General features: G+C 39.7%; 1 protein-coding gene across 13 annotated transcripts in view; it reads left to right on the forward strand.

Annotated features, from left to right (window-relative positions):
* Positions 1-759: 759 nt before the first annotated feature.
* Positions 760-19,337, forward strand: part of gramd1bb (GRAM domain containing 1Bb) — a 75,489-nt gene continuing 56,911 nt past the window's right edge. For 7 of the 13 annotated variants that reach the window (XM_046390281.1, XM_046390284.1, XM_046390280.1 and 4 more), the window contains exons 1-2: positions 12,343-12,790; positions 19,106-19,195. In XM_046390281.1, coding sequence (XP_046246237.1) covers positions 12,381-12,790; positions 19,106-19,195 — 500 coding nt within the window. In that variant the 5' untranslated portion in view covers positions 12,343-12,380. Of the gene's footprint in view, positions 1,062-12,342; positions 12,791-16,120; positions 16,227-17,846; positions 18,029-19,105; positions 19,196-19,337 lie in introns of those variants that run through there. The other 6 variants (XM_046390298.1, XM_046390299.1, XM_046390296.1 and 3 more) reach the window with 6 other exon arrangements.

Here is a 19,337-nt window from a genome sequence, read left to right on the forward strand (position 1 = left end):
AACATGAAAGCCAACATGGTCTATTTCATAACAACAACGCAAGAACAAGAATTGTTAGTCTGTGTGTTTTTCAGATGTCGGGTGGTTTGCAGATGAAAATCTGAGTGAGTGTGCACCCCATGTTGCTCTCATTGCTAAACTGGCTTTAGAGCATGCTAAACACTGTATACGCACTACCTACGCAGTGTTAGTGATCACGCAGTGCTGAATATAACAGTAACTTCAGCAGTTCTAACATTTAGAACCACTGCAGTCTTAAAGCCGTGTCCTGTGAACAGGCGGTGAAAGGCAATGCACACGTGCATTTTATAGGGCGGCGTTTTCACATTTACACTAAATAGCAATACAATTTTTTTATAATAATTTTTTTTTAATGACAAAAATCAAACTTGAAGAACTTTGTAGGCGCTAACAAATTCCACATATTAAACTCATTAGAACGATCCAAACCACTAGTAAGTAAGTAAGTAAGTGATGTTGTACAGATACAAGTACCCTTGGGTAATTTTAGATGGCCATGAGAGTACACCTCACATACCAGCTTCTCTCCAACCTGACATATGCTTGGTTCGATTGATGGAAGTAGCCTATCAAAAATAAAGGTACTTGTACTTTCCTTGTCTTTGTTTTTCTGATGAGGGAATTTCCTATATGTGATGCCTTTAACTACCAAATACCTCCTGGTCCACAGATGCAATCTTTCATAAATAATAACGCCTTCTAAACCACGTGAGCATCAGGTGGATCTCGGGCAGCCACTAAGAGGTTAAAAGAAGGGAGGTCAGTAGTGGTGTTTGGTCAGACACTGATAGGTCACAGCTCAGTGGTCTGCTCTCGGCGGCTCTCATCCGTGAAGTAACGGGCTGCAGGTCTCCGCCTCTAAGATGCACGGATTTCAGTTAGCGTAACAAAGCGGCCGATTTCACCGGATTTATTTAAACTGTCAGCACGGAAGAACTCCGTCTATGAAGTTCTCCTCCATGAAGTCCTCCTCCGGGTTCGGCGCTGTGTGAGTCTGGCGGACGGACACATTTGGGGAAGTTTGCGAGGTCAAATCGAAGGTAAAAAAAACCAAAAACCTCAGACCCTGATGAAAAGGTGTCAGACTTTTAGCAGGGGTTTTCTAAACTTTACGTCTTTGTTGCACCAGAAAAGTTGTCGATTGGTCTTTAAATGTTTTCAACTTCACCCGGTGAAGTCAGTCGGCCAGCAGTTAAATAAGCGTAAACAAACTCAGTGCTCGACTTAGATTCACAGCGTCGTCATTGATTAAATACATTGATTATACGGAGGGGTACGGGGTAAACTGAATTTTCTGTCACCAAATAATACCACCTAATCCCGGAATGCAGGCGATAATCCCATGCATGTTGTTGCGTCCGCCTGAGTTCGTGTCTGAGACAGGTGCTGGTGTGTGTGTGCATCACCAAACTCTGGTCAGTGTCAACATGTAAACCACAGTTCAAACATCTGATTGCTGTGTTCGTTCATGTCCAACATGTCCATTTTAGCGTCTGTGTGCATGTCATCAGAACAGAAGTGAAAGAAGCAAGAGGTTTCATCCAGGAATTTTTTGTTTGGTTGGTTTTGCTTAATGGTTTACATACGAGCAAACTGCTGGTTTCAGTTTCTTTTTATGCTGTTTCATATTTCATTCTTTTTATTTTTTTTCTTACAAGAAAATGCAGTACACACCAAACACTACACTGACTGTGTGTGCTCGTCAAGTGTCTCTCAAGTGTCTCCTGTTTCACGCAGGAGCTTTCACTTCCAGAGAAATCTACACAGATCATGTTGAAAAGAACAAAACAAGGAATTCAAGTTCTCCCTGTGTGAATATAGGCCATAACTTGATGCGTGTAGCCCACCTTTCTGACGATGATCCTGCTCGTACCAACTTTTAATGTTGACATCGGGTGCAATAATCACTTAGTTGTTAGTTGGGTTAGTTGTAGTGAATTGCTTTGTGGAGTAGGAGTCGTTCCATGAAGCACAGTTTTACAGATTGTTCCTAAAATAATCACAGACTGCATTTGTTCCCGACTTTGGCCATATCTCCTGTGTGCCTCATCCTGCCTGAGCGAGAGCTTGTGTTGTGAAGGAGCTCTCCAATCTTGTGTATATAGGTAATTAAACATATAGACAATATTTCAAAGCCTATGTGTAGCCTACCTAAATATGAAATGTAGGCTGTGGTCTAAAAGTTAATGTAATTTTTGTGAAAATGTTTTTATTGATCAATTGACCTTCCTGTCCTGATCAAGTCACAGATGTCTGCATGAAGATTGTGTGATGGTGACTCAGATCTTTGGTTGAATGAGTCAGTGGTGTGACTGCTGCCCAGCTGTTTGAGAGGACATGTCTCTGGTGTAATACACATGTGGCTCATCACATGTTGCGACAAACTCTTCGGGGGGCTTGAGCAGAGTCTACACTTTATCCCCATGTGTCACAGCGGTGTCTTCTTCAGTTCAGTGTGTGTGTGTTTGTCTTTTTCGGTGCCCTGTGATTTGGGAGACACGATAGCTTGAATTTATAGGCTCTGACATTTTGCTTTCATACAGCATGAATACATGACATTTGAAGCTAGAAAACAAAATGTTTTCTCTGATTTCTCCTGTTTCTTTTTTCAACATTTTAATGACCTACATTTGTATACCATGCATAATACTCAACCTTTAAAACAGTGCATTTAGGGAACCAGTTGCAGTAGGTGTTAGAGCTAAACAACACAGTAGAACCGCACCTTTGCACACTTCTGCCATGAAGCAGATCAAAGAAACACTTGAATGTATTGCTGATGTGGAGACTGTGTTACTGAGAAAAGGCCTGTGGCTGACTGGCAGCACAAAGCTTCTAACGTCAGCAGTCAGTATTCTGTTTGTGGATGTCGCTGTGGCCAGCTTTCCCTCTCTCTGTCTCTGAATAAGACCGCTTTGAATGCAACTCACAGCTCCACAGCTTCCGGCAGCCCCAGTTCTCTCAGCTGTTTGTGGCTGTCAGGCCTGGGAAAATGCCTCTTAACCCCACAGGAAATGACAGTTGGCGAACAGATAGCACTGTTGCTTGCAGTTGTAGATACCTCAGTTGTACTTGTTAATCACAATTGTTGTTGCATTGATTATTGTATTCTCTTTCAGACTTTACTTACCATACTTTTTCTCTAGGAGTGCAGCATATAATTACTTTCATTGTTATTATTTATGGTGTTCTGATAAACATTTATTTTACAGCTGACTCTGTATAGATGGTTCAGAGTTCTAAATTATGTACAAGTGGAGGATAAGTGGGTTTTTCCCATGTACTGGCTTCAGTGTTAGGAGGTGAGCTGACTGAGGGAAATGACTCATTCTATAGTTAATGGGAGTTTTGTTTTATTGTTTCATTTTCCGTTCGGTATATCACTATAAAGAATGTAAAGCTATTTCTAATTAGGATTATACTCAAAGCAAAAGAAAGGACTTGCAGATTTCATCCCAGGTTTAGCAGCAGGGGCCACTTGTACAGGATTGGTACACCTACAGCCACATAAACACATCAGTCATCTTAGAGGCACCAGATGTGAGAAGCAGTGCAGCATGACAGATCCAAATAGAATGTCTTGTCGTCACTTCATTAAGTGCCATCACTTAATTACGCTTATCATAAAACTGAAATCTAATTGAACCAATTTGACCTAATTCAGACAAATTACGCCATCACGTAGGTTAAAACTCTGCAACAAATTATAAACTGGCTTTGTGCTTGGTGCCTTGCATGCAGAATACAGTCATTATGGACTTTTCATAGCATTTGTGCAGACTTTTAGGACCTATATTGATCAGATTCTGCAAAAGCTGTTACTTCCTTTCTATGCTGTTATTGGTGTTATTTCCCAAGTAGTATTTGAGAACTGCTTATGCAGTTACTTAACAATGGGCTGTTTTACTATTTTATGTTTCATTGTTGGATTCTCCTTAACCCTTTTGTGTACTCTTTATCTTTATCTTACTCTGTCCTTGTCTTGAAAAACCTCCACTGGGAATTGATTGAATCTGTTAAGTGTACCAATCTACTAGTGAACTACTGTATGGAAGTGTTTCATTGAGGATGCAGCATGTAGCCTTTTGTCAATTCTGAACTCTGTGAAGAAAACAAAGCATTATTCCACAACTGTATGGCCTATTTTCAGTCTCAAATGTATTCAGAACTGATTTGGCCAGTTCATTCCTAGTGCAGGCCCTCAAGTAAAATGCATTAATTGTGAAACCAGACAAACTTATTTTCAGTTTGTCTTGGCTGACTCTCTTCTCTCTGATTGAGCTAATGTGGGTCCCAACCACAGCTTCACATACTGTATGTAGTGCCACATGCTGTGTTATACTTCGCTAAAGAACTGTGCCTGTTTCTGTAGCCTATTGAGGCTATTTTTAGAAGGCAGGGTGTCTAAATAAGAGATGAAAGCTTGTGTTTTGATCAGTACAGCAGCTCTCCGTAGACGTAGACCAAAAAGAAGGAGGAGGCAGTCCTTTTTAAGATCAGAACGGCACAACATAGCACTGCCTGCCAGCTGTGATTACAAACGATGCACTTTGGCCACATCATGTTATCCTTTTTAACTAACGGCATGTTTTTGTTTGTATATGAAGCCTAATAAAAATTCCCAACATTTGTGAGAAAGCCTTTTAGTATGTGAACTTTTATGTACATAATAAATGACAAACATGACTATTTATATTCAAAGTGAAGCCATTTCACAGTTAAATGGCTTGCGAACAGCAGAACAGAGCAGACAGAGTGCAGACCACTGAGAAAGAGAGTAGTCTGTTTTGAATGCAGTCATTTGCAATGCAGTGTGTTCCTTCATTCTATGCAGTGGATCTGTGTGCAATCAGATGCCATTGTGAGTGGAGCCCTAGCAAGATTTACACAGTAGAGTTGCAGAGAAAAGGGAAAAGGTAAGATGGAGTGAAGCCTGTTATGTGAACAAGGTTTATAATCTCATCATAGCTTCACAGTGCATGTAATATCCTCCCATCATTCTACAAGCTCAGCAGTAATAACAGATTGCAGTTCTGTTGTGTTGCGTGAGGCACTCATACATAAATGAGTAATTGTTCACAGTTTTTGTATGTGGAGCAGCTTGTTTGGTATGGACTTCACATCGCGGCACATCAATAGTATCATGCCTGTGAGAAAGACATTACGCAGAGGCAGAGTATAAATATTTTATGTGAAAATCTTATTTCACATTATTTGCCTCCTCTGTTCATTCTCTTTGAAAATAGCACTTTCTTAGATGAAGATGTCTCACGTCACACACATCAAATCAAGTTTACATTCTCTTTTGTAATGTGTTGTTTATTTGTCGAAATAATTAACAGAATTAACGTGAAGGTTAAACACAAAAGGCACATTTTAAACCTGCTCTTGCAGGTATAAGATATTCATGTGTGCATGGACAAGACGCGCTTGTGGATACTTTGGATCCTTCTGTCCTCTGCTGATTGCTCATAGATGGCTGGTTGGTCTCAGCTGTTGGGGAGGTGCCAATGCTGAACCTGCAAGCCTACCAGCAGCTCTCTGCTCATTACTTTGTTCCTTTCCATTTGAGCTGTCAGACAGCTTTACTTTAGTTGAGCTCTGCAACAGTCAACTAATTGTACTTTTCATCACAAGCTAATTTTGTTATTTCTGGGCCTATTCAGTTGAACTTGCTAGCTTACCTTAGCCTAGCATGTTGTGTTTATTTACTTTTACTGTGACTCACCAATTCGAGAGCTCCTCTGCGTCTCTCGGTCGTTCGGCAAGTTTCAATAAGCAGGGCAACGCACACACACACACACACACACACAAACCTCTGAGCTCACAACAAAGTACTGTCAATGCTCTGATTTGACATTGTTCCATTGTATTTTTTCTGTTTCATTTAGAGTTATTGGGGCGGCACGGTGGTGCAGTGGTTAGCACTGTCGCCTCATAGCAAGAGGGTTCCAGGTTCGAATCCCGGTCTGGGCCCTTCTATGTGGAGTTTGCATGTTCTCCCTGTGCCTGTGTGGGTTTTCTCCGGGTACTCCGGCTTCCTCCCACAATACCAAAAACATGCACATTAGGTTAATTGGCTACTCTAAATTGCCCCTAGGTGTGAGTGTGAGAGTGTGTGGTTGTTTGTCTTTGTGTGTTGGCCCTGCGATTGACTGGCGACCAGTCCAGGGTGTACCCCGCCTCTCGCCCGTAGTCAGCTGGGATAGGCTCCAGCTCCCCCGCGACCCTGACGGATAAGTGGTATAGAAAATGGATGGATGGATTTAGAGTTATTTAGAGGTCCTCTCCCTGCATCGGCACTCTGCATCTGACTAGCACATGCTGCCTAGCCTGCTTATGTTGCTGCAGACCTGACTACTGATTTGGACTTCTGTGTTGTTAACTGGGTTATACAAATGAATGACTACTCAAAATAAGAAATTGGAATTTGCATTTGACTGTGTAGTAGACTGTGTTCATGGGAAACACCACTGACTCAGAATACTTTTAGTTGTGAAAGAGAAGACAGAATAAGTAGCTAAATATACATTTTCCTTTCCATTTTAGTAAACTCATTTATTTTAATTGCATGCCTTTACTGTGAAGCCATTGTAGCACCCAAATACAATACCATTGAAGCTATGATCCCTCACAGTGTAATCATTAGACTTTAGTTCGATGGCAGCACTTAGAACCAGGTGCATAGGTACATTATTTCCAGCAACCAGACTTGTATTTTTCTGCATCAGTACAGGTTGATAAAGGGTTGTTAAGGATTGTTACAGCAGCATCCTCATTTTTTTTTTCATAGTTTATCCACCATGACAAAAAGATTTCCCAGTCCTCGGATGCTCTATGTTTCATGTCTTTGTAAAGAATTCATTTGATTAATCAGAGCACTTAATGCAGCATGTATTTTCATGAGTGTTAGTTTAATCAGCATTAGCATGCCTCTGTAATCTGCAGACGCTCTTTGACATTGTGCTGACAGGGACACGGTGCTAAGAATAGAGGAGCAGGGAACAATAGAGCTGAACTTTGATGGTCGGTAATGACGTGTGAAAGGCAAGCAATCCCATGGCTTTTCTGTGTTGTATAGCCATCACAGCGATGGAAAACTGTGCTCTCTGTGTCAGCTGTAACAGCAAAACTTCTCTGTGGTGGGTCCATCTGTTGACTTCACTAACATATGCATCATGGCTAGACCATTAGGATCCATCCTGCTGTGCACTTTATGTTTTTAAATACTGTTATAGTGTACCGACACTGCACAGGTGTGTGAATTCACTCTCCAGACTCTCTTGAGAGCACCGTGTTTCTCTTTTTTGATACGTGACTATCAACACCCAAAAAATATGGCGTGGCAATGACTTGACAACCCAACACTCTTAAACTACATTCTCAGCCGTGCTTGCACAATCAACCCTGACATCAGCTGTTCAGCGGCGATGTCAGAGTACGACCGGAGGCTACTAGAACATGTGAAACTGTAATGAGAAACGTTGTCTCGCTATGATTAATGCATGATGTTCCCCCACTTCCACACTCAGCCTCGAGGTCAGAGTGTGTGTTGTTGTGTGTGTGTGTGTGTCTGTCTTTGTGCATTTCCTTAGGTCTGTATAGCATATGTTTGTTGGAACATAAATAGTGCCATGATGGATCATGCATGGATGATGTTGCGTCCATCGGCAGCTGCTTTTAGGGCTGCACGATATTGGGAAAAATTGATATTACCATGTTTTTTTTCTCCAGCTGTACATACTGCAAAATGAAAAGAATACAGGATATTTTACCAGATACATGCAGTGCTGTATGCGCGGCTGACTTTCATCATTTTGTGTACTTAAAAAATCTATCTATAACAAAACAATTCACACCTTTTACTTCTACCACAGTTGGCTCTGCCGCCTCTCCACTTTTGGTTTCAAGCATGTGGCTCTGACTTTACAAATGGACCTGTGTGCCACACTTCTGTTATTTACACGTTATTTACATTCTAGAAATGTTTGTTTAATCCACAAAATAAAATAAACATGCAAATATATTCCCAATTGCTCCCTTTTGTTTTCAAATTCACTAATGAATTTGGAAACAGCTATTGTTATAAATATTAAATAATGACCTCTAAATGATCTAATAATGGAAGTAAAATAAATTAATAATTCATTATTTTCCCGAGTTCATCTATCTTCATTTATTAATTTATAACATACAATGACATCACTGATACTGACACAATGTGACTGTTTTATTAAAAGTACATAATTTAAAAAGCATTCTAAAATGGATGGGTAAAATATCTGCATTTTGAAAGCTCAGAGTCTATCATCTTTTTTTATAAACAAAAGGACAATGTGCAAAATGTTAAGATAGCCAATTAGATTAACTGTAATTATAGCAGAATATCATTTAATGAAGAATATGCAGATATATCATAGTATTATACTGTAGTAGTATTTTGTAAAATTGTTAGTTTAATTTCCTAAAGTTTTAGTTCTTAAATATTCCAACTTTTCTCATTTAAATCATTGAAAGATGTTTTATTCCTGCTCCGAGTGCAATAAAAGCAACCAGTCCCAATCAGTAAGTTGAAAGGTTTTATTTACGAATGGGAATTTGCATACTGAAATGTATTTGTGCCTTTCAGCATTGACCTTTAAACAATCCAATTGCTTTAAGTCAAATATTTGTGAATGAGTCCATGCTGGCAAAATTCAAAGGGAATGCACAGTATTTGCCTGGTTATCTCCAGTACACTGATAACAGTGTTTGAATTTACAGTTTTATCTATAGTGTCCCAAAATGAGTTCTGGGAAAAGGAATAATCTGCCCCACATTGCTAGTCTAGTTCTAATTCAAGCCATTTATCTGACTATTTCATGGTTATTAGTGTGTCCTGAATAAATATAGGCCCATCTCCAAAATGCCTTTATTTTTTTATTAAGTTATTGATGTCTCCTTGTGAGTTCTAGAAGCAGCCGATCAGTATCCGCCGTGACTTTTTCAGCTGCAGCTATTCCACAGTAAAGATGGAATAGGTCAGTGTTAAAATTGTCAGATTGGTTTGATATTAAGGCAAAGACCAGATCGGACCAGACTTCAATACCAATTTCCCCAGTTTTACAGTGTTCCACTTGACTCAGCCAACTCTTGAGTGGATTGACAGTGTAACACCACAATCAGGACAGCTGAGTGACATGTCATATTCTCATTTATTACAACAATCAATCAATTTAATGTCAAAATTAAGCTTGACATCAAAATTATAAATAAAAAAAGCTGTGACCTAGAACAACTAGGACTAATAGCAAAATGTTACACAGCTTCTGATTGGCTGACAGACTCAACCCGTGGCATCATTGGCCAGGGATTGCCCGAACAGCTAGCTAACATAAGCAGTGACTTTTCAACAAGGAAAAATGGTAATCACTATGGATTTATTTTGCAAAATCACTATAGTTCATGACTGAATTAACGAGCTTCTGAAAGAGATATGATCGCAGCTCAGCCTTCGTTGGTACAATGGTAGCCTTCTGGAGAAAACTGTAATCAAAATTGAATCATGTTGACCTAATTCTTATTGGTAATGTGATACATGTTGGACTTAGTGTTATCTGTACTTGTTGGTGATGTTGTCTACTTTTTAATTCACCAGAATATTCACCAGACAAATCTTGGTTCAGTTGGTTTGAGCTCGTACACTGAACTGGAAAAATGGATGCCTGTCCAAGTCTATTCTGAGGTGCTCCATGACTCCAGTTAGTGGCTTCAGATTAAAGTCTGTGTTTTCTGCTTGGACTTTTGACCTTAATGCAGCCATTGATTCAAATGATTACGCTACACTGAACAGACTGACGCAGCTTGTCAATGTGGTTTCAGTGGTTTACATCCTGCTTTTTAGATAGACACCCTTTTATGTACATTTAAAATATTTATTTGCATGCTGTAAAAATAACTTGTTAGTCCTGTTCTTCATTTATGCTCTTACAGATGCAAGCAGTATATCTTGACATATAAATATATTTCATTTCATATTTCATAAATATATTTCATTGTTGTGTTGATGATAGATGTAAAAGTCTGTTGAAGTTTAAATGTTGTATTAAAAATGAATGGCTCACAATTTATTTCTTCTGAACACAGACAGTAAAAGTTATCTTTGTCTTATTGTACTTCAGTAGTTTTTACACTCTAGTTTTTAAAGCTTAAGTTTCAGGATGCAAGATATGAGTTAACTTAAGATTCTTGGCTACTACTTTATAAAAGCCTCTACCTTTTTTGTCTTTGCCCTCCATTATTGTCCATGTTACTGATCTCAAATCCCTCTTCTATCAAGTCTCCATGATCATCCTGGATAAGATCAGCCCTTTTCTTATCTGTCCCATCTAAGAAAGGGCTTTTTTATGCTGAACTGAGCAGGAACAAAGCTTAGATTTACAGTAGAGAGCACATTTGTTCAGGTTCCATTCAGTTACAATTCCACATATGTGATCTTCTAAATCCACACCAGCTTCTGCAACACATTTCCGCCTCTGTAGGGCCTGTTTGACTCTGGACCATCCTGTCAAAACCTTTAGACTAGAAGCTTATGTGCTGTACCTTTAAGAAACTTTATAGAATCTTTTATGGACTAGCTTTTATTTATTTCATTTGCTAAGCATTGACTTTATTTGCAGGAATAAGTGGGTCTGTTGTATGCTGTTAATGGTTCTGTACAAACAGCACATGCTCTTTCTTCTCACTTAGTAGACACGTAACAGTTTCCCTGGTATTTTTCTCACCTCATAGATGCCCAGCTGAGAAAGCCATATGTGCAGGGAAATTATTCTAGTTCACTTAACCCTGACTGTTTGCTATGTGATCGTGCTACCATGACCTTTTTTATTTATTTTATTTTTCTCTCCTGTTTGCTTGACAGTTGCACCTGCAAAACTTGACGGTTGTGGTTGTTGTTGACTGCAGTAAAACAGCAAGGGTTTATTATGAAACAGGCAATCAGGACATTGGCTCCTAAACCAAGGTCAAACTTTTGGTGAGACAGTCCTTTGTTAAGTCTTTTTTAGTTGATGTCCTCACTTAGGTGTGTATTGATCTTTTGTGGAAGCCCTCTAACCCGCGCAGCAGTTAGCCACCACTTAGATAGCTATTGTATGCAGAGACGGTGATCTTTAGAGGCTGTCTGTTATCTCTGATTTTGTTTGTGGATACTGATATAACGTTTAAAGTTGTGGTACACTTAACATTGTTTTAGGGCAGAAAGGTGTTGATGAACTTGTGCTGGTGCATGGTGGTGAATAGGCACTGTAATATTTAGTTGATCAGAATTCGTCCATGTGTGAATGTGTTTGGGTGTTTGTGCATCTCATCAGAAGTGCTTCCTGTTTCCTGTGATTGGTTATCAAGGTATCTGCTTGTGTGTGTTTTTGTACACTAAGCCTGCCTTTTTGATTATCTGTGTGTGTGTGAGTGTCTGTGTGTGTGTGTGTGAGTGTGGCTGCTTAACTTGGTCATCATCACCTTCAGCCTTGCCTGTACCTTCCAATCCTATCACCTCCCTCCCTCACCTGTAGGCACTAACTACGTGGAGACAACGACGTATTGACTGGTACAAAACGGACCTCTCCCTCGAGCATGGACACACCCCAGGCCAACAGTGTCTTCCTCTGCTGCAGCAACTTCAACATGAGCACAAAGTGACAACAAACAACCACTTTGCCTTTTCACAACATCAGCATCAATATTCAAGGGCTGACAGTTAGTGCCTTCCTCTTTAGCATTAGCAACGGCAGCTAAGGTAACAGCTTTGGCAGCTTGGACAGTAGCATAGCCAATGTGTAAGTGAATGTGTGTGTGTGTGTGTGTGTGTAATTTGGCCTTCTTGTCCCTGGGGAGGACCAGCAAAGGAGTCGTGTTACACTCCCTGACAGGCCTTATACATGTTTAATCTGTTGCTCTCAGAACAGAAGCCCCCTTTGTTATCTAATCCAGCCCTCTCCTCCCCAGCCTGAGAGACTGAGTTTACTGCCACAAGACTGCTCCTCACAGTCTGTCAGACAGCCACTGAACTGATACATATCAAGCAACAGCTGAGGAGCAGCAGAAGGACTTGGTCAGGCCAAGGTATCTGCTATCAGGACTTCCAAGATAGTTTTTCAGTCCACTGGCTAGCACATGGAGAGAGTTCTAGACAAGAAGAGTGAGGGGGCTGTGTGAGGTCCACCAACGATTGCCAAGATCTAAATTGTGCCTCATCTATTCAACGTGTTCAACCTCAGCTTTTCTTTAGCTAATAACCCTTCTAGCTGCAGAACTGCAGATTTTGTAATTCTTGTAAGAACGGAAGTGCTTCAGGGGTTTTAGAAAGCTTGTCCATTACCATGAGTGACACTCTTAGACCACCTTCGCTCCAGGTGAGCGTCCCAAACGATGCTCCGGCATATTCAGATGGAGGAATCAACGTCGTGTCAGATGGCTCAATGCGATCCAGCTCCTCAACCCCGACACTCCGACGCAAGCGCTTCAAGATGCGCCGTATGAGGAACGTGCCCAGTGAGAAGGAGATCGAAAGGGATCGGCTAACCGTCGGTAAGCTCACAGACCGATCCCGTTCCGGCTCCAAGGAGTACCTCCAGCTGCCCTCTATTGAGATTACTCCATCCAGTGATGAAGACGCCCCCTCTTCCTGGTCAAGATGCTCCACACCCAGTGCCTCTCCGCGACGCAAGCGTTTCCTGTTAAGGAAGTGGCTGAAGGTCCGAGAGAAGAAGGAGCAAGGCAGTGAGAGCAGGTTGGTATGGGCCCTCCCTACTCACCTCTCCCCTCTTCTCCCCACATCTTCCCTAATACCTCCATGCTGCTTCAAGGCTCTTGCTACCCATACTAACGAGTGTGTAGCTTCCTCTTAGCTTGAGGTTTCTTGTCTTTTTGCACAGTGATGCGTGTCCAGCAGCAAGCGGCTTAATAACCGCATACAATTCAATACAAGAGGAAGTTGTAGGGATGGCTTCTTAGGTGTTCACTCCCCTTCATCTTCTTCTGGTCTTGTAGTTTTTATTTTTATTTTAATTTAATTTATTTTCTCACCAACTTCTGCCCAACAGTAATCAAAATTATATGGTTGCTTCTTCCTAAGCAGGATAAATGCTCACACTATATGCATTGTGTGTTTAAAACAAAGGGCTAAGGAGATGCTGTAAGGTCATTTTAATTTTAAAGATTGGCCTGACAGCAGTACTGGAGGAAAGGCTGAGGGGTTTACAAAATCAATAGGTTTCTTCCTGGTTCCTTCTAAATTGTTCCTTCTAGGTTGTGAGATATTGACTTCTGAGATACACCATGTGATGGAGGAAAGGTCATAGGGTCAATAAAATAAATCAGCTTCTAAAATGTCTAAACATTTTCAGAAAGTGATCCTCCACATTAAAACATATTAAAGAGCACATATAGATTGAAAAGAACTCAGTTCTGGTATCTTATACAACTTTTTAAAGAACATGAGTGTTGTTTGCGGTTAGTAAGGTAATGATTGTTGATTTACTTGAGAGTTTGAAGGAGTCCACTGATCTTAGAGCCATCATTGAGCAGCAGTTAGGAAAGTTTGAGTCAACCAGATTATTTTTTTCCGTTCACAGAATTTGTACAGTACACTGACTTCTACTGCATCATTGTACTCTAATTAGTCATGGGAAATTTGATCAGACGTGACCTGCTTTTATCATTTTTTGGAAATCGTTTCACAGTCTATGATTGTGAAAGTGCAGTTCTTTTAGATGAAAAATTGAATATTTGATAGTCATTTCTCCTCTGTCCAAGAGCTGTCGCTGGTAACAGCTGGCTGACAGGTACAGGTTCATTACTCACTCTCAGTGTGTTATTTTTGTCTGAATGGAAGACACAGTCTCTCCAGAGGCTTGAGTACATAACCCTGACAGCACCTCTGAGTGTGAAATACTGTCATTATCCAGCACATCATGCGTACAGCCCAGTTTCTCCCTCAGGATGTAATGTAAATCGTTCTAACAAGGGCTCCTTGGCTTAATACCATACTGTGACATTAAGACAGCATGTCTCCTCCTCATGCCGCTGCTTGTTATGAGCTGCAGTTGGTGTATAAAAAATCCAGAGGCTTAAAACAGTGTGGGAGTGACAAATAAAAATAAAAATAAATAATCCAGATCTTAACAATTATCTTTATTTAACCACTTTAACAGAACAAGCAGGTTTTGAAATGTAAAGTTGTACACCATGTCCTCACAGTTTGCTATTTTCTGTCAATATCTGTGTTGTTGCCTACATATTTCAGCTTCTGGCTAAATTATTTAGTTGTAGCACTTCATGAATGCACATTGGCTCTGGTGTGCAGAGTATGGAGGATGGTTATCTGTTAACACACATAAAAAGGAGGATGCTCACTGATGATGCAGTACATAAGATTCAGGACATGTTGTCCTTACATGAGCTGCACCTGCAGCATGGCCAAGTTTATTTTGTCAGCGCTTCATAAAGTGCTTGCCTCAATAATAAATGCTAAATAAGCTAAAATGGTATGCAGCAGAATGAACTTGGGAATGGGAAATATAGTGCAGTCACAGTCTAAATTAATAGACCTAAGTTCAATTTCATGAAAGGCAGAAGCATCAAATAAGCATTAAGCCTAAATTTAAAAGACACGAAGAGTTCTGATCCTTGCTACATCCCATCCCACAGCATAGCAGCATGTTAAAAGTTGATTTTTGTCCATGAGCTGTTCAGTGCAAAGTTAACAAAGCAAAATCCTTGTTTTAAAATCAGTTCTTTGACACACTGGAAGCCAGCCACTGAAGACTTTAATGATGTGTTCCACTCTTTTGGTCTTTTATTCTCAATCAGACATAGTTTGTAAAGTTGTTGAACTACAGTGGAAATCAACAGTATTCAAAGCAGTCTTACTCAAAAGCAGAGTAAAGCTGCCTCATCTGGAGGAGTGAGACGTGAAGATTGTGTCGATATGGGATGTTCAGACAGTCTACCCTAGAAAACATTTTTGATGTTGCACTCAGCTTTTCAAGTGAATAGTGACAGAAAAAGTTGTGACAAATAGTACAACATTGACACCTTTCCAAACTAATTTCGGACCTCATCAACTAGTAATATTAGAAAACAATAAAGATAACATTCCAGCAGTCAAGACCAGGTTTTGTAACTGTCTTAATATGGGTGTTAAAAACTACACTGAGATTTCTGGCTTGGGTTGTGAGGTGAACTCAGTCTAAAATGTCACCAAAACAAAAATGCACGTATATGTGTGTATAATAGTCCCTTGGTCCAACACTTGGCTACATGAGTTTGATTAGGTATATTTAATAAATTCTTGGTAATTTAACAGAAGCAGGAAGCAACAAAGGGACACTGATGGACACTTTTTTGTAGTAATTCCTTGTTCTGAAAAAGAGGATTTTAAACTTTAGAAAGCTTTTTGATTAACCACGTTTTAAGTAAAAAGTACAATATTTTTCCACTGAAATGTTCTGATGGAAAAGCAGAAAGACTAGTCTACATAAATAACACAAATAAAAATACCTTACGTAGAGTATCTAAAGATTGTATTTCAATAAAGTATTTAGTTTGTTGTGTCAGAATTATATACTATTAAAGGGTTTAAAAATGTTTCACTTGAAGCAGGGCAACAATGAGATATGATAATTAGAATCTGACAAGAAGCAACGGAAAACCACCTCAAAGTTGTAACTGAAGTTGTGAGTGAATCTTAAATGTCAGAGATCTGTGTCAGGCCAATGTAATTCTTACAGTTCATTGTTTCTATCTGCAGCATTGTCCATTCTTAATCACAACGTTGGACCTTTGCCTCCAGCAAGGGAGGTAACTAATGGCTGCCCAGCACTTTGACCTGCTGAATCAGCTTCTTTTTGATCCATGAACTTTCTCAGCTGAAAAGTTATCTTGTGGCGAGTTAAAGTTTCTGAAAAATACATTTTTATTATTGTGCATTCATTATGCCACTTTGCTTATTACTTGCTTCATGCAAACAAAACCCAGCACGGTTAGCTTTGGCAAATGCACTTTGCTCATGAATATGTTTGTGACTTGAATACTGCTGGTATCTCTCAGTTAATATATAAACATGGCAGAGCATTTATTGTTAATGGAATACTTATGATCTGTTTAGAGTGTAGTGTGAACACCGTCAACATCGCTTTGTGTTCCTCACAGCGGTTTAAAATGCTGTAAGTATTCAAACGCATTTTATTAAGCTGTAACTGAGAAGTGTGAAACTCGGTATAGTTTATCATTGCTGTTGTCAGTGCTGTTCTGCTTGCCTTAATTATTGTAATCAACAAACAAATTGAAAATGGTTCATTGCACATATTTGCAACCACATAGATACTGTTCGGGTCAATTTGAATAGTTAAAACTATTGTGTTTTGTATGTTGGTCTTTCAAAAGTAATAAAGTGGTGAAACATTAAAAAAAACATTGAACCATTGTCTGTGAGCGGGAAGGAACACCATTGCACTAAATATTGACAGAATAGATAGTAATGGAGTTAGTAATTAAATATTAACAATGCTTATTAGAATTTCTTTTTTATTTTCAGACTTTGTTTGGATAATAAAATATGCAAAGGGTCAAACTGACCGGGGAGCATCTTTGCTGTTCATGATAAATGAACACAACAGGAGGGTTAAAGGTGGTCAGAAATGAATTGATGTAAATCATTGCCTGTCTGGCTTGCTCAGAGATTATTTGAAACACTTGATGCAGTGGAATGTTCTGATTCAGTCCGGCTTTCCTGCATTAAGGTGGAACATGATGCTGTTTGTCACTCAGACTGCTTTAAAGCCATTATGCTTTTTGTGATAGGGTATAAAGTCGTGAAAAGATGTTTTGTTTTTAAAATGCTCTGACCTCAAGGCGGATCCTGGTCTCTGGTCAGTAAATCATTCTTTGTCAAGCACAAGAGTCCATAGTCATCACTGTGATTTTGTTAAGTTCGGTGTTGTCACTCTGACATCTTATTCCTGTCTTTCTCGCCTTGTGTGGATGTGTGGACTGTAAATGTGCATCTGTGTGTCCTTGTGTGTGTGTGTGTGTGACTGCGTGTCTGGGAACAGTGGAAGCTTGCAGACACAGTGGAATCTGCTGTTCTGCAGGCTGATAAGAGCGGGGCTATTTTGAGGAACTGGTGCAGTATCTTTCACCAGGCTTCACTGCTTTCACCTCACCCAAACATTTAAATATTTCAGACATGCAACCTCTCACAAAGTTACCATTTGAAGACATGTTAAGAAGTCTGCTAGTTTTTCAAATTGAAGCAAAATGATAAAACTTTACTTACTCCAAAGTTTACAGTTTTCCAGGTATTTTTCATGTTGATCAGAATTTAAATGAAAACAAATGTCTTTGCAATGCTAACAAATCCAAAAGTATGGTTTGGGATCACAACAGCTGAAAAGATACCATCTGTCACTTCATTACTTCAAGTCTTGGTTAATAATGTGGCTGATTCTGATTACATTTCTAAAACTACAGTAAATTCATACCAATTTCGGTATATTATTTGAAGACCATTCCGTATGTGAAACGCTTAGAAATGCGCAAATATGATTCAGACTTGGATCACATGTTTGTGTGTTTTTGCCATGTACTGTACTCTGATGGTATTTTGTAACACATCATTGCTATCTTGTTCAAAGCCCACATCAGTCGTATATGAGTTATGAATAATTTGGCAAAGGCACATGTCAGCTTTCTGTCCTTGTGATTTCAAATGAACATGCTTTGAAGGACAGCGATACAAGTACAAATACTTGCACAAAACCGAACAAACACATCTGCTTTTAGAGCACACATGTCTTCCCTCGGAGTGAACAGCTTGCAGACTGGCTGCTGCGCCTGCTGCAGAGGAGGCGTGAGCTCAAATGCGAGGGAGCACAGCTGAAGTGATGTTCCTTTCTGCCAGTGTAGGCTGATTCATGGTGAAAAGTTGGCAATTTTTGAACTGATCCACTTTTCACCGACAGCACTGGTAATCTTTATTTTGTTAAGAGCAGTGTTATAATGTACGGTTATCTATACTGAGTCAACATGTCTAGTCAGTTTCATGCGTATTCAAGGGTACACTATCCTGCACTTAATTTCTCACCTTTTAAGTCTTTTTTAAAATGAAATGAAATTTTCAAGCTTCATTTGAGTAAGGTTAAATAAATATTGAGTGGATTGCTTAACTTTATATAGAAAAGTAACAAAAATAAAACTAAATAAAATTTCAAGACTCAGTACAAGCTTAAATTACTGCATAATCGCTACTGTCTATACTGTACCATAAATATCTCAACTCCCCAAGTCCCCAGCTTTTTCATACATTCCAGCGTACCCCTCCAGCCTTGAATGGAGCATTGCTATTGTTGGAATCAGATGGGGAGCCCTGGAGAGTTGGAGTGTGTATCAATAAAGACCTTCCCTGACAGTCAGGCTTTATTCTTAGTGTCAAAGTGTTGATGGGGACAGCAGAATCACAAAACAGGGAGATCACTGTAAAAAAAATATGAACTCAATGATGTGCTTGTTGAACCTAAACATGATTTCTGTATGTTCAACTACTTTTGTCATATAGCCCCCTCTAGTGTTAGCATTGGATATGTGCATGAAGGACAGGACCTCTACCATTATCCAAAAGGACAAAGGTGCCACAGACATATATTATATATTTGACAGCGGTGGTATATATTTGAGGCTTGATTTGCAGGATCTTGGACAGCTCAGGATCTCGTCCCAGCAGATTTATGACAGAAACTGTGCCATTTTTGCATTGTAGGGTCCTCGATTGGAGTGCAAAACAGCAAAATGTGATGAGAGAAATGAATTGTTTTGTTTATGCAAGAGGTTCTATTTATGATATGTATGTTTTTGGCTTAGGGATTCTTTTGTGCCAATTATACAACGGCAGCACATAGTGACTAATAAACTAGGTAGAAATCCTAATAATCCTAATAACTTAGAAAGCAAAAGAGGAAATGTATGTACACCATCAATTTACATGTCACTTTAATAGAACCGTGTTGTTACGATTGACAACCTCACCTCTCTTTCATGTGTCATCCAGCAGCCAGCAGAGCAGTCAGCAAAGCAGCCTGCAGAGCAGCCATGAGGATGACAACACTCGTTTCTTGACTCCATTAATCCGAGAGGAGAGGTGAGTGATCAGTTTGTTTGTTGATGTGTGTGCATGTGCATGTTGTTCCTGTGTGGGCCTCACTTTTAGACTTGCAAAGAATTCATGAAAATGTTACTTGCATTCAGTCGCTGCACCAGTGCTCAGTGCTACCAAAACAGCT

This window comes from Scatophagus argus, chromosome 5 (genome assembly GCF_020382885.2).
Source record: "Scatophagus argus isolate fScaArg1 chromosome 5, fScaArg1.pri, whole genome shotgun sequence".
In the NCBI taxonomy this organism is placed as follows: domain Eukaryota; kingdom Metazoa; phylum Chordata; class Actinopteri; family Scatophagidae; genus Scatophagus; species Scatophagus argus.